The following is a 15,760-nucleotide window of genomic DNA, read 5'->3' as shown; positions in this document are numbered from 1 at the left end:
TAAATTCTACATACTGTCTGAAGAAAAAATAAGAGTTGCAAGAACTTGTGTGGGTAAATAGAATCCAAGCATAATATTAATACATAGTATTAATAGCCCTCCTTTCAGTATGAGTTTGATAAGAAAAGCTGTGACTGTTGTTTCATTTATAAGTATGAACGGTGTTTTGTTTTTCATTTATTTGGAAGTAGATGGCTACATTTGAAAAAGGACTTTCCTGGGCTGGGGTTGTAGCTCAGTGGTAGAGTACTTGTCCAGCAAGCTTGATCCCCAGCCTTCCCACAATTTTCCCATATTGATTTCTGGATAATAACATTTAAAAAGTCTGCTTAATTAGGGTTTTTCAAGATTGCTCCTTCCTCTTTCTGTTGCATTGTCATTTCTCAACCATTCAACAGATACTCGGGCATCTTTTTTGTACCAGGCCCTGGCCTAGATCCTAGTTATGTCCTGGTTACAAACAAACAAGAAATATATTTGGTTCTTGTCCTCATGAAAATAATGTCTTAGAAAGGGCTAGGATTGTGGCTCAGCAGTAGAGCGCTTACCTAGCATGTGCGGGGCCCTGGGTTCGATCCTCAGCACTACTTATAAATCAATAAAATAAAGGTATAAAAAAAATCTTAGTAGAAGAGATAGTCATTAAGCAAATAATCACACAAATAAAGGTATTTTTATCGATGATAAAGAGCTGTATTGAAGTAGAACAATAGGACACTGACGTGGTCAGGGAGTCCAAAAGGTGTACCTGAAGAAGTGGTCATTAAGTTCTAGAGAGTGAGAGGTGGGGTCCATTAGCCTACCATGGGTGGAGAAACAGTCACATTCAGGTAACAACATCTACAGAACCCCTGTGGCTGCAGGGAGCCGGGTACTTGCTAGGACTTGAAGGAAGCCCAGTCCAGGAAACCCAGGGTTGCAAGGGCAGGAAGGGTATGGTGGATACGGACAGAAATTATGAAAACCCATTTTTTAAGGAGAGGAGTGGCAGGTCAGGTGTCCAGGTCATTTAGGTCTCAAAAAGTTACTTGTCTTTATCCCAAGTAATGAAAATTCACTGAGTCAGGGGTCCAGTTGGCCTAATACCACTTGACAGGTATCTTACTGAGTTTTTAATGTCATATTCATTTTAGTGTTTTTTTTTAACCACAATTTACTGACCATTAACCTCTTCCCTAAAACCTGGGTTGTGGCCATAAAGTCAGTCATGAGGTTTGTTTGCCTACCATTCTCATGGTCACAGAGTTGTAGCATAGTGAGGTGTAATGGTCTATATGAGGAATTTTAAAATCTATTCAAAAAGGACTTTGTGTTCTTTAGGGAAATTGATACACTTCTTTGTTTTATTCATTTAAAGTCAAAGCATATTATATGTGTTAAGAGAAGTTTGCATGATGGAAAATGGTGAAAGTTTCAAAGTATAATTTTTTGTTTTGTCAAAATAAACACAATATATATCTGTACCATACAACTACTGCTTGTGTTCTGTTGTGCTTTAGGTGCAATACATACATTCAGCAATTCATATTTAGGAGTTAACTTTGTTAAGTAGATATTATTGGAAGTAGGTATTATTATTGTTATTTTATAGTTGAGGAACCAAACTAGTCATTAAGAATTCAAGGCCTGCACATCGATGTTCATAGCAGCACAATTCACAATAGCTAGACTGTGGAACCAACCCAGATGCCCTTCAATAGATGAATGGATTAAAAAAATGTGTCATTTATACACAATGGAGTACTATGCAGCACTAAAAAATGACAAAATCATGGAATTTGCAGGAAATGGATGGCATTAGAGCAGAATGCTAAGTGAAGCTAGCCAATCCTAAAAAACAAATGCCAAATGTCTTCTTTGATATAATGAGAGCAACTAAGAACAGAGCAGGGAGGAAGAGCAGGAGGAAAAGATTAACATTAAACAGAGACATGAGGTGGGAGGGAAAGGGAGAGAAAAGGGAAATTGCATGGAAATGGAAAGAGACCCTCATTGTTATACAAAATTACATATAAGAGATTGTGAGGGGAATGGGAAAAAAAAAACAAGGAGAGAAATGAATTACAGTAGATGGGGTAGAGAGAGAAGATGGGAGGGGAGGGGAGGGGGGATAGTAGAGGGTAGGAAAGGTAGCAGAATACAACAGTTACTAATATGGCATTATGTAAAAATGTGGATGTGTAACCCATGTGATTCTGCAATCTTTGTTATGTTTTGAACAACCAATTAAAAAAATAACTTAATTAAATTAAAAAAAAAAAAGAATTCAAGGCCTGGGCTGGGGATGTGGCTCAAGCGGTAGCATGCTCGCCTGGCATGCGCGGGGCGCTGGGTTTGATCCTCAGCACCACATAAAAATAAAGATGTTGTGTCCACTGAAAACTAAAAAATAAATATTAAAAAATTCTCTCTCTCTCTCTTTCTCTCTCTCTCTCTCTAAAAAAAAAAAAAAAAAAAAAAAAAAAGAATTCAAGGCCTGCTCTGACTCCGAAGCTTGGCTGATACAATGACTGAATGCAATGGAAAGAGGGGGAAGACTCAATCTTGAGAAACTCTAACGTTGAGTAAATTTTTAAAATGCTGTTTTCCAGAAATCAACGTGGGAAAATAAAATTTCCCCCCACTCTCCCAGTCCTGGGTATCAAATCCAGGGCCTCAAGCAAATGCTCTACCACTGAACTATATCCCTAACCCAATAAAGTTCTTTTTCAAATGATGCCATCTACTTCCAAATAAATCAACAGCAACAAAACCCTCTCATACTTGTAAATGAAATAAAATAGCCATAGCTTCTCTTGTCAAACTCATGCTTAAAAGGTGATTTATTGGGATATTTGTACTTTTTTCATATTTATTTTATTTACTATAATTTACAGACTGAAGTTTCTTCAAAAGAAATACAAAATCCTGAGGAGAGTCCTGAGATGTCAGTCAGTCAGCAGGAAGAAGCCATAGCAGGAAATGCGGAAAGCCCAGGGATTGCCTTAAGTTGGTCTCCAGGCATCTCCAAGAGTGGGGGAAATTCTTGGGAGAACCGCCTGACACCTGACACAGAGCAAAGCTTGGAAGGCTTACAGCCTTTAGAAGAGGACATGGCTTTAAACGAAGCCTTAAGGAAATTGAAATACACAAACAAAACACAGCAGGTGCAGATCCAGGACTTCCAGTGTAAGAACCTGCATTTAGAGAAGAAAGTTAAAGAACTAGAGATGAAGATTACCAAACAGCAGGTGTTCATTGACATCATAAATAAGCTGAAGGAAAACATTGAAGAATTAATTGAAGACAAATACAACATAATCCTAGAAAGGAACGATATTAAGAAGAAATTACAGAATTTGCAAGAGATTTTAGCTAACACCAAAAAACGACTTCAGGAATCTAGGAAAGAGAAGGAAATCTTACAGCTAGAAGTTAAAAAAGTCAAGGTCGGTTATATTCGTTTACAGGAAAGGTGCATTACTGAAATGCAACAAAAAAATAGATCTGTAAATCAGTGTATAGAGATGGACAAAACGTTAAGCAAGAAAGAAGAGGAAGTAAGAAGGCTGCAGCAACTTAAAGGAGAAATGGAGAAAGCTACCACTTCTGCTTTGGACTTGTTGAAAAGGGAAAAAGAGACCCGAGAACAACAGTTCTTGTCTTTACAGGAGGAATTCCAGAAACATGAAAAGGAAAACCTGAAAGAAAAACAGAAATTGAAATTGAGAATTGAGAAATTGATTCCTCAAGTTAAAAATTTGCTATTCACATGTGAAAAAGAAAAGGCCAAGAATTCACAACTCCAGCAGCAGATCAGTGGAGTAAAAAATGAAAATGCAAAACTTCAGCTGCAGGTTTCAAAGAGTGTCCCTAAATTTGAGAGAGCTCAGCTAATGGAGTCATTAGAGGAAATAATGGAGCCAGTTGTTACCAAGGTACTGATGCAGATTCAGAATCTCCTAACATAAAATTCCAAAAGTCTCTAGTGGTATATTGATTGATGTACATGTAGACATGGTATTATTTATATATAGTATTTGTTTGCAGAAACAGTTATTAACGAAAAAGAGAAACAGGAAAATGCACCACAGGTTTGAAGAAGGTTTTTTTGGCTTATAGGTACTCGCCTTAAAGAGTAGCCATTCTTGTCTTCTTCTGAGTATTTTGGTAGAGGTGACATCCTGAAAATTTTGCAGGTACCCATAACCAATCATCACCTGAAGCATCTCTCAGAAGTTACCTTTGAGAAAGGATTTTCTAAATATGCTCTCCATCCTAAACAGCTATAAAATGAAATAATTGCATATTTGGTACAAGGTAAAACAAATGTTCTAATTAAAACATCACATAATTATTTTTTAAAATTATAAGGCATTTAAAAATACCATCAGAACCTCATATTAATATGTGTAGAGATGTAGTTTTTTTAATATCTGCAGTTAAAAAGACTTTTTAAATAGCCAAGAACCTGAAAGCACATCCAAGGAAAAGATTATTTTCACCAACTGGAGCAAATCATAGGCCTACCTTAAAGTATACGAATCTTTACTAAGTGTAGTAAAATCTTAGTAATTCTAACTTCTTAAAGAGCTAATTAAACTAGGGAAATGTATTTTTAAAAATTTGTTATAACAAAGATAACTTAGCTGAGCTGATATGTTGCCTTGAAGATGTCCTCAGCTCACTTTCTCATATGAATCTGTAATCAGTCTAAGTGTTTGCAAATAAATATATTTTTTTTAATGGTGGTGGAGATTGAACCAAGGGCCTCACATACATGAAGCAAGTACTTTACTACTGAGCTACTACCCAGTCCCAAATAATTCTATTTTTAAGAATTCTTGTGTTTTAAAAATTCTAAGATTATCTAAATCAGTGGTTCCAAACTTGAATACATGTCCAGGAAGACTTATTAACAGACTGCTGGTCCTTGCCACAAGAGTTTCTGATTCAGAAGGCCTGGGATGGGGCTTGAGAATGTGCACTTCCAGCAAGATCCCAAGTCTTAATGCTGCTATCCAGGAATCCCATTTTGAGAACCACTGACATAACAAGATGACCTTAACTTTAGCTCCTAACCAAATCATGATACCTTTTGGATTTATAAACTCTGAATTAGTTTAACTATATAGAGGTTTAACATTGTATACAATTTTTTCTTAAGCTTCCTCTAAAAAAAAAAATCAAGTACCTTTTGTTATCTTCACTAGTGAATTTATTTAATATCCGAAATTTCATACTGGGCTTTCAGTTTTGCTTCTCACTAACACTAGGTTCGTTTTTTCAAAGTATAGTTTGGGATCATCTATGACAGCAAAAATATTTTGTTAATAATATTAAGACATTATTGCCTTTTTCATTCACTTTTTCAGTATAGGTTTTTCCAGAAGCTATGTGACATGGTATTGTATTTGTTCTCAGGGCTGATTGGGTATGTGAAGCAAATATGGGAATCCTGCTGTCTTATTAATATAACATTAATATATATACATATACTTGCAGAATGGGCTAAGGTTGTAGCTCAGTGGTAAAGAGATTGCCTAGCATGTTCAAAGCCCTGGGTTCCATCCCAAGGACCACACTCACACAGAGAAAATTGGCAAAAATGTAAAATAACGCCATTCTTTTCAATATTTGTTTTTAATTTTGAAAATATAATTTTATTAAATATTTATGTTGGTACACATGAAGTGTTATTAGTTAAATCACCAAACAAATATTCTAAAATATTCTTAATTATAATTTCTAATACACTAAATATTTTTTTAAAGAGAGAGAGAGAGAGAGAGAATTTTCAATATTTATTTTTCAGTTTTCAGCAGACACAACATCTTTATTTTATTTTTATGTGGTGCTGAGGATCGAACCCAGTGCCCCGCACATGCCAGGCGAGCGCGTTACCCCTTGAGCCACATCCCCAGCCCCTACACTAAATATTGATAGCCAGAAACTATACGATCAAAAGGTTTGGGGGGTCTTCAATAATTTTTAAGAGTACACAAATGCCCCAAGGAAAAAGAGTTTAAGAACATCGCTCAAAGTTTTTAAGAGTGCTATTTTATTTAGCATTTTACTGGGGCTGGGGTTGTGGCTCAGTAGTAGAGTGCTTGCCTAACACGTGTGAGACACTAGGTTTGATCCTAAGCACCACATAAAAATAAAGATACTGTATTCACCTAAAACTAAAAACAAAAATATATTTTTTAAAATTTTACTTAAAAGGTAATTCAGATTCTTTGTCTTTCTTGTGACATATCTGAATTGTGTACATGTAGGATGCTGAGATGATACCTTGTAATTTGTTACTGAATTGCTCACCTTGTGAAGAAGAGGGCTTGAATACTGCAGATCTGAAAACTCCTCAGCTGACCTCCAAAATTCATAGTCTTCTGACTTTGATGGTAGGACTTCTCACATGTCAGGTAATTTTAAAAATCAGATTTTAGTTGGAAAGAAGTATTGGGGTTGGACTATACAAAGAGAGACAATAAAATAAATAAGTTTAGCTCATAATGGACTCTCAACAAGTAGTAGTAAATACTCAACAAGTATTTACTAACTTCCTGACATGTCCTTGGAGATAATTATATTTATTGTCCTTGATTTTTATGGATTGACTCATTCAATCCTTATGCCAATCCTTATTAGGCTTTTTCATGAATGTGTAAACATGCACACGTATTATAATGAACATTAACAGCTTGGCAGTTATATTAATCTGTCCCAGTTACAATGTATGTACAAGTGTGAATCAATATAGGTCCTTCCATATTAACTCTTTATGAGATTTTGTGAGGAGTATTTGAAGAATGGAGTTCAAAATGATTTTATCTCCTTTGGTTTGGCCACTTATTTTGGAAGGGAGAGTTGTTTCATTTGCTTAATTTTTTCCTCCTTTTAAGTTGATAAAAAATACTTTAATCTGTTTCTCAAACTCTACTGCCCTTAGGACATCACCAATCCTGATGCAGACCATTGCAAAGAAAGTGAGAAAGTTAATGACATAATGCTGCAAAAATTGGAGAGCCTTCATCTTAGGAAGATAGATTTAGATAAAGAGGTATTATATTTATTCTTCATTCTAATACTGTATTAATTTAATGGAAAAAAATGAGGGTCACAGAGAAGTCACTCCTAAAATTCATTTAAGAATTGTTTTAGGGGCTGGGGATGTGGCTCAAGCGGTAGCGCGCTCACCTGGCATGCGTGCAGCCAGGGTTTGATCCTCAGCACCACATACCAACAAAGATGTTGTGTCCACCAAGAACTAAAAAATAAATATTAAAAATTCTCTCTCTCACTCTCTCTTTAAAAAAAAAAAACAATTGTTTTAGGAGACCAAATTAGCTTTACAAATTAACTAAATAGATAAAATGTTCAATATTTGACTTGTTTCTTAAATTTAGTTTCTATTAGAAAATATTCATCTACAAAAATATTTGGTATGATTATTTTTTCAGTTTTACATGGTACTATTAATTACTGAAGAATAGTTTATTTTGATATGGTTGTGGTTTTAAACTTAATCACTTGGAATAATGGAAACATTAAAAAGAAATAATTTTATTTCTCAGGTGGGAATAAGAGTAAGAGCAGAGGTTTTGGAGTTTCTTCAATTCTCTTGGTATGGTACAATGATTGGGGGATAAGAATAAGAGAGTGAGTTAAACAGGGAAGATGATAACAGGATGTTAAATTGTGCCATTTTTAATCTGAAAGGAATAAAGAAATGACAGTTTTATCTGGCTAAGGGAGTAAAACATTCAGATATGAATTTTGGTTAGCAACAAAGTTTTGCACTTCTTCTCTAAATTAATATGGTAGAAAATATGCTATAGGTATTCTGTGGAATCTCTGTCTTCTAGCTAATCTGTAGAAAAAAGGATCAAAGAATAGCACAGCCCTGCAGAGGAAATACTAGCCTCCAATTCTGTACACCAGGTCTTCAAAAACCTTAGTTTTGAATTAAGAATGTTATGAAAATACAATCTCAGATATTTATTTTCTTTTGGTGAATTTCTGTGTAACTACTGAAATACTGACAGGTGTCATGATATAATGTCTACAGTTTGATTCAGACAAAGGTGGAAGGAGAAAGAAAGAGGACTGGCTGGAGATAAAAATGATGCATGATTGACCATTAGCTATTAATTGGTTTGTTTTTGGTTTTGAAGGACAATTTTTATTATTTTTAGGTACAGAAACTCAGCAGTCTAATGTAGTTTCTTTAGCTTCTGCCTTGTCCAGTTGGCAATGTGAGCCGCAGATTTTGGATCCAGGATGTTGCCTCTCCAGAGATGGTAGATCTTTTTTTTTTTTTTTTTTAAGAGAGAGAGAGAGAGAGAGAATTTTTAATATTTATTTTTTAGCTTTCAGCGGACACAACATCTTTCTTTGTATGTGGTGCTGAGGATCGAACCTGGGCCGAACGCATGCCAGGCGAGCGAGCTACCGCTTAAGCCACATCCCCAGCCCGAGATGGTAGATCTTATCACATATTATTGTAATTCCACCAGCTTAGCCAGAGCTCTTTGTTTACCTGTGTGAAAGCAACAATGGTTGGTGCCCATCTTCCTGTGGGCTCCGTGTCCCAGCTTGGCCTTCCTCTTGATGCAGTTAGGGAACTCCTAACTTGTAACACAGGGCAGACAGGAAGAAACCAGCTGGACAGCATCCATGGCCATGTGCAGTCACCACCAGCTGAGCCTTCCTGTTCTTCCCCAGTGCTGTGGTGAAAGGATTAATCACTGCTAGAAGGACTACAAGTTGTCTTTTTAGTGGAAACATCCCTTTTGCCAGTAGCTTTCTTCTCAGCCCAGGCCAACAGTCTGCTTCTTCTTTTGCTTTGTGTCTGGTCTGCATTTGTGGGCAGCCTAAGCAACTGTGCAGCAGGTTGGCAGTTCAAGGCCTGGTGAGCTAGTTAATTGCAGGAGGCACTATGAGCTGCATATAAAGGAGGGCCCTTTGCTGTTACAGCTAGATGTAGTGGGCCATTTGACAAAGTGGGAAAGTGGGTGAGATCCTTTTTTGAGCTGGATGTCTGTCCAATGCCAAAGTTCTTAGGACTTTTCTCAAATAAGATTTACCACCTTCTTGGTTCCCTGCTTTTTTCTGATATCAGGAGTTGGGGCCATTTTCTTCCCCTTGACCTTTTTTTGGCATCCTAAATGGTTGGAGGAGAGAGCCAGTGGCCATTGTTAGTTACATAGGGGCTCACTAAAGTTTTTTCTCTATTTGTTGTAAATAATGGAAATATTTAATAATAAAAAATGAAAATTTGGACAGCTCTACTCACTGATATTTGAAGAGTTTGAATATTGAATATTAAGATTTATTATTGTTATACTGAAGGAACAAATGAACAATTAATAACCATCAATTACAATCCAGACAAAATTTTTTTTTTCTTTTCTTTTCTTTTTTTTCTTGGGCACCAGGGATTGAACCAGAATCTTGCACATGCTAAGCAGATGTTGTATCACTAAGCTACACTCCAGTCCCACTTCCTTTTGCTTTAAAAATTTTAATGAGGGAGGGAGAGGGGATGTGTTGGGGACTGATAATAGCTAAATTATATTGTTATATTGTGTGCAGGAACATTTTGTGCAACTATAATGCACCAATAAAAATGTGGAAAGAGAAGAATGAATGGATGAATGTCTCTTAATGGCCAGATGTTAATAACAATTGAATATTAGAATGAGTCGTCCATGACCACCCCTAGATTTAATGATTTGCCAAAGATCTCTCAGGACACAGTGTCCAGTCATACCCACAGCTGTGATTTATTAGGGCGGGAGGCTGCAAAGCAAAATCAGCTAACAGAAAGCCCTCTATGGGAGAGCATAATGTAGGGAATAGACTAAAGCTTCCCAGAGTCCTCAGGAGTCACCAGGAAGCCCCAACAATGAATTGTGACTACAGGTGTAAAGTGTTATCTACCAAAGAATCTCATTATAAAGAGCCAGCCCTGGGATTGTTGTTTATTTTCTTTTTCTTGTGGGAGCTGTTCACATGGGCACCCTCTGACTAGCACATACCGAAGTTTCAGCTCCCAGCTAGAAAGCAAGTATTCAGTTTAAACCACAAGCTTTGGACAAATAGGTTAGACACAGTGAGCCATTCACATCAGGAAATGGTGGAATCTCCCACACTCCAAGATCCCAGATGCCTTGCTGACAGGCCTACATACACCTAGCAGTTTTTAGGCCTAAGTGTGAACTCTTTTCCTCTGAAGAGCTGTAAAAACCGCTTATTTTTTCGAGACCAAAAGTTAAACTGTGCAAGGTTTGATGATTTTATCACAAATACTATAGAATGCAGTTTTGTTTTCTCTCCTCTGAAATATAAAATGCTTTTTTTTCTTAGCTACTGAAACATAAAGACAGAATTACAACCTTTAGAGAGTTAATTGCTAATGAAAAAGCATTTCAAGATCACCTTATTGAGGTGAGTTTAACACTTACTATGCATTTACTTTAACATACAAAAGTATAATTTCAGATATTTGTGTTCTCTTGGTAAATTTGTTGAATTGAAATCTTCTTGCTTTAAGTTCTGTGCTCTATGATTCCAGCCATTCATCAGTCATCTTTTTGAATTTTAAATTACTAAAGCACATATTGTTAAATGTTCCAAGTATTGTGTAAGTTTTGAAAATGAACACAAATACATTAAATCCCAGGTCACAGATTTTGATTCTGATGAAGCCAAGAATATCCAAGATGTACCTCTCTTATTGGGAGTCAAACTGGATAAGTACCACAGTCTAAATGAGGAGCTTGACTTCTTGGTAAGAAAGACCTTTTGTTGCTTTGCTATCATTTTTATATCCAACACTGCTTTATTCCTAAGTTTAAAAAATTATTAACCTTCAAAAATTTGCTTGTTAAAATGGTCATGTATTGGCACTGTGACAGTATTATTCACCCATAGAATTAATGAATTTTCATGTTCTAGTTTTAAAAGTCCAACTTGGTTTCTGTTTAGACTTATCAGATTTACATAAAATGCAAAAAACAAAAAATATATGGATGAGGCATATTTATGTTGGTGTATATGCTACCATAATAGCTGTGTACAATAATCATAATTAGGAAACAATTTTCATAGTTTACTTCAGGTTGCATGAAAAAAATAAAAGGAAAAAAAACAGGGAAATATGTTAGGAGAAAATGAAAATATGACCTTGGTATCTAGAACTATACTGGGTATTAGATGACACTGTGATGACAAATCTAGAATGTGGAGGATTTTAATAAATAAAAATTAGCATGAGAAAAGAGGAAGGGAATAACTGTTACCAACTAAAAGAGACTAGAGAGTTGAAGGACAAATCCACCCAAATGCAATGTGTGAAACCCAACAAAGTAGCTATAAAGATATTTGTAAGATAATAGCAGAAAATAAAATTGAACTCAGTCTGGGTATTAGATGATTAAGATGTTATTGGGGCCAGGTTTGGTGGTACAAAACTGTAATACCAGCAACTCTGGAGGCTGAGGTAAGAGGACTGCAGAAAGCACTGGGCACTGGAGGTGTAGCTGAGTGGTAGAGCACTTGCCTTGCATGTGCAAAGCTCTTATTCATTCCTCAGTGCTAGGGAAAAGAAAAAAAGAATCATAGGCCAGAACATGAAATATATTAACTTTTTTTTTTCTTTCAGTATGGGGATTGAACCCAGTGGTGCTCTACCACTAAGTTATATCCCCAGTCTTTTTTATTTTATTTTGAGACAGGGTCTTGCTAGGTTGCCCAGGCTGGCGTCAAACTTTCTATCCTCCTGCCTCTGCCTCCCAAGTAACTGGGACTATAGGTGTGCACCACTGTGCCTAGCTAAGCTAAACCTTTTTTAAAAATTGCAGTTCTTTATACAAGGGAGAATATTTCTGAACATGGAATCATCAAGAACAACTTACTTCATACAGAAATCAAATATGTCAATGTATTGATTATACATGGAAAAGGAAGGGAAGACTTAGGGCTGATAAATATTTGTATGTACTAAGGTGTTCATTTACTTGCAAAGCTGTTTCATGGTGTAAGATCAGTGAAAAAATAAAACCCCATTATAATTCCTGCTCATCTGTTCTATGTGTAATATAATCAGGATCTGATTCATGATTCACTTCATGGTATAACTCGGTTTAACCCATTAAGTCTCAAGTTTTCAATTCTGCAAATATTTCAACAAAGTTGACACAGGTGCCATAAAATAGGTTAGAAATAGTAATCTAGACTTTATATATCCTTTATATGCATATTTTAAACATTCTAATGACTTCCCTGTTACTTTGCTCAAAAAAATAAAACTCTAGGGCTGGGGATGTGGCTCAAGCGGTAGCGCGCTCGCCTAGCATGCGTGCGGCCCGGGTTCAATCCTCAGCAGCACCACATACCAACAAAGATGTTGTGTCCGCCGAGAACTAAGAAAAAATAAATAAATGTTAAAATTCTCTCTCTCTCTCTCTCTGTCTCACTCTCTCTTTAAAAAAATAAAAAATAAAAATAAAATAAAACTCTAAAAATATTTATTTTAAAAGTTAACATAAGTAGTATATTGGTTGCTTAATTTAGGTTTTTATAGCTGTCCCATCTAGGACCATGGGACTTATTGAGTTAAGAAAATATTGGAATAAAGTAAAGCTCACTGTCCCCATTAGTTCTTCATGGTAGTTTCCAAGTTAGTATTTTTACTGGTGTTTTTTCTTAGATCACAAAATTGGGAGGTCTTCTGGAGTCAAAAGAAGTTCACTGCAACCGACTCATTGAAGAGAATGATAATTATCAGAAATATTTAGGCAACTTAATAAATAAGGTACAGATTTTCTTATAGAAATATTTGTCTTTAAAAATTATATGAGATGGGAGTTCATAACCCACTTGAATCTAATGTATGAAATATGATATGTCAAGAGCTTTGTAATGTTTTGAACAACCAATAAAAAATAAATAAATAAATAAATTATATGAGGCCCTGAATTTGATCCCCAGGACCACAATAAACAAATAAACAAACATGACAGATATTCAAATAATAGAATTTTGGAACTAAAAAGGACCTGAGATTTGAGGTAACCCAATAATATTCATCCCGTTTACTTCATAATGGCATTATAAAATGCTGCCATTAGCCTTTCAGCAGGAATCTAGCATGTGTATATCCTGCTGAGGGCAAGTTAAAGTTTTTGTATTGGTACTTTGTTTTCAGAATAATTATGAATCTTGCCAACTTAGTGTTTTAGTTTACTTTTTAAAAACTGCATTAACTTTAACCACATAGACTGTGATTCTGGCATGTATGAAACTTGTGTGGAAGACAAGTGGGTCGTAGTCAGTTCACTATAGCTGTCCACATTTTGGTACTTCTCTTTTTTGGCATGATGAATAGGCGTGATATAATTCCATTGTTATTCATAGATCTCAAAATATGAGATGTTTTGTCTATTGTAAAATTTTCATCCAACAATTGAACTTCAACTGGTAGAAATTTAAAAATGAGTAAAGAAAATTAAAACCAGGCATAGTGGTACATACCTGTAATCCCAGTGACTTGGGAGGCTAAGGTAGGGCAACTTTTGAGGCTAGCCTGGGCAACCTAACAAGATTGTCAGCAACTTTTAGTGAGACCTTGTCTCAAAATTAAAAAAAGAAAAGAAAAGAAAAGAACTAGGGCTGGAGTTGTGGCTCAGTGGTAGAGTGCTTGCCTAGCACGTGTGAGACACTGGGTTCGGTTATCAGCACCGCATATAAATAAATAAAGATTCACCAAAAACTAATAAAGTTTTTAAAAAATTGTTAAAAAAATAAAAGGACTAGAAATCTATCTCAGTGGTTCAATCCCTGGTACTAAATAAATAAATAAAACAGAATTTATCAAAGAATAACTGCTTACCTTATTTTTTCAAGGTTACTTCATATGAAGAAATTATCAAATGTGCTGATCAAAGGCTTGAGATATCCCACTTCCAAATAGCACAGTAAGTTTATAAAACTCAATTTTTAATTTTATGAATATTTACTAATATCTAAATTAATTTTCCTTGACTACTATAAAGAGGAAACATGCAATTTTATAAATCAGACCATTCTTCATTAATATAGCTAATCTGCTTAACCTGTATTCCATCATCCTATATATAGGACACCTATAAAATTTTAGTTGAGCAATTTTATATGTGTCCCATAAAATTTTATAGGTTTTTATACATGCTCTTATATCAAACAACGGGACAAAATGGGTTTTAACATTCAGACTATTTGAACAAGGTTGAATAGCCAGATTTTCATTTTCCTGTCTTAGAACTGCTTTTGGTTTTAAGGGAATTAGTGAGAAACATCTAGCAATTTTAGAGTATATATTATCATAGTATTCAAATAAAATAACTTCCAATGCTTAGCATTTATTCACAAAAAGATATTGAATGCAAACCAATAGTACCAAATCAACTCATCAGAACTAATTTAGCATAAAAGTCTCCAAAACTAATATTCTTAAATTTTGCAGCTTTCCACTGACTTATTATTCTTACTTCTAATATGCTTCTCCCTCTGTCCTTCCCCCAATTTCATTTATCTCGACATAACAAAAGGTCTATTCTTAGATAGAAAACACTCCCCCTACCCCCAAATTATGAGCTTCCTATTGGAGTTTTCCCCATAAGATAACAGAAAATGTGGGTACTGGTAGCTTGGAAAGTTAGCTTTTGTTTTTCACTGTTGTTTCTAAGCAGAGTGAATAGTAAACAATTTTCCCGTTTTTTTTCCACACTAATACAGGTAAGTTTTAAGAATGGAAAGAATATTTTATACTCAAGAAATAAAGTTAAGGGGCTGGGGCTGTGGCTCAAGCGGTAGCGTGCTCGCCTGGCATGTGTGCGGCTCTGGTTTGATCCTCAGCACCACATACAAAGATGTTGTGTCCGCCAAAAACTAAAAAATAAATATTAAAATTCTCTCTCTCTCTCTCTCTTTAAAAAAAAAGAAAAAAGAAATAAAGTTAAACTCTTCCTCAGCTTATAACCAAGAAAATAATGAAATATCAAAATAAAAAATAAGATTTAAAAAACAGCATCAAACTAGCCGTGGTAGTGCATGTCTGTAATCCCAGTGATTCAGGAAGCTACGTCAGGAGGATTGCAAGTTAGACATCAGCCTCAGCAACTTAGCTAGGCCCTAAGTAATTTAGTGAGACCTTGTCTCAAAATAAAGAATAAAAAGGGCTAGGCTTGTGGCTCAGTACCTGGGTTCAATACCTGGTACCAAAACAAAACAAACCACCAAACAGTATCAAACTATCATTTTGGCCATGTTGCTTTACCCACTCCCTAGTTTTTTGTTTTGTTTTGTTTTTATGGGGGTGGTACCAGGGATTGAATTCAGGAGCTCTTAACCTCTAAGAAACACATCCCCACCCCCCCCGCTTTTTTTTTTTTGAGACAGGGTTGTGCTAAGTTGCTTATGGTTTCACTGAGTTGCTAAGGCTGGCTTTGAACTTGTAGTCCTCTTGCCTCAGCCTCCCAAGTGCTGGGATTACAAGCATGTGCCACTGTGCCCAGCTACCCTAGTTACTTTTAAAATTAAAAAAAAAAATTAAATGTATGTTTCAGTTGAGTGATTAACTCAGTTTGTGTTGATGAAGAAACGTGGCATCTGAGTTCTACAAGCTTTATTAAAAGAAGGGTCAAGTATGACTATTTATTAGGAACCTCTTGAATGTGTTTAAAAAATAACAGTGTCTAGGCCCTAACCTAAAACTCCATTGCACTAAAATGAAACA

At 35.6% G+C, this 15,760-nt stretch overlaps 1 protein-coding gene across 1 annotated transcript in view; it reads left to right on the top strand.

Moving 5' to 3' along the window:
• Cage1 (cancer antigen 1) overlaps positions 1 to 15,760 on the top strand; it is a 38,859-nt gene that overhangs the window by 9,080 nt on the left and 14,019 nt on the right. The window contains exons 5-11 of the mRNA XM_078020514.1: positions 2,877 to 3,917; positions 6,258 to 6,404; positions 6,932 to 7,042; positions 10,351 to 10,431; positions 10,667 to 10,774; positions 12,695 to 12,799; positions 13,891 to 13,961. Of these exons, the coding sequence (XP_077876640.1) occupies positions 2,877 to 3,917; positions 6,258 to 6,404; positions 6,932 to 7,042; positions 10,351 to 10,431; positions 10,667 to 10,774; positions 12,695 to 12,799; positions 13,891 to 13,961 (1,664 nt within the window). The remainder of the gene's footprint in view (positions 1 to 2,876; positions 3,918 to 6,257; positions 6,405 to 6,931; positions 7,043 to 10,350; positions 10,432 to 10,666; positions 10,775 to 12,694; positions 12,800 to 13,890; positions 13,962 to 15,760) is intronic.

Source organism: Ictidomys tridecemlineatus, chromosome 8 (genome assembly GCF_052094955.1).
Source record: "Ictidomys tridecemlineatus isolate mIctTri1 chromosome 8, mIctTri1.hap1, whole genome shotgun sequence".
Classification (NCBI taxonomy): Eukaryota; Metazoa; Chordata; class Mammalia; order Rodentia; family Sciuridae; genus Ictidomys; species Ictidomys tridecemlineatus.
This window is presented reverse-complemented; position numbering and strand designations above follow the sequence as displayed.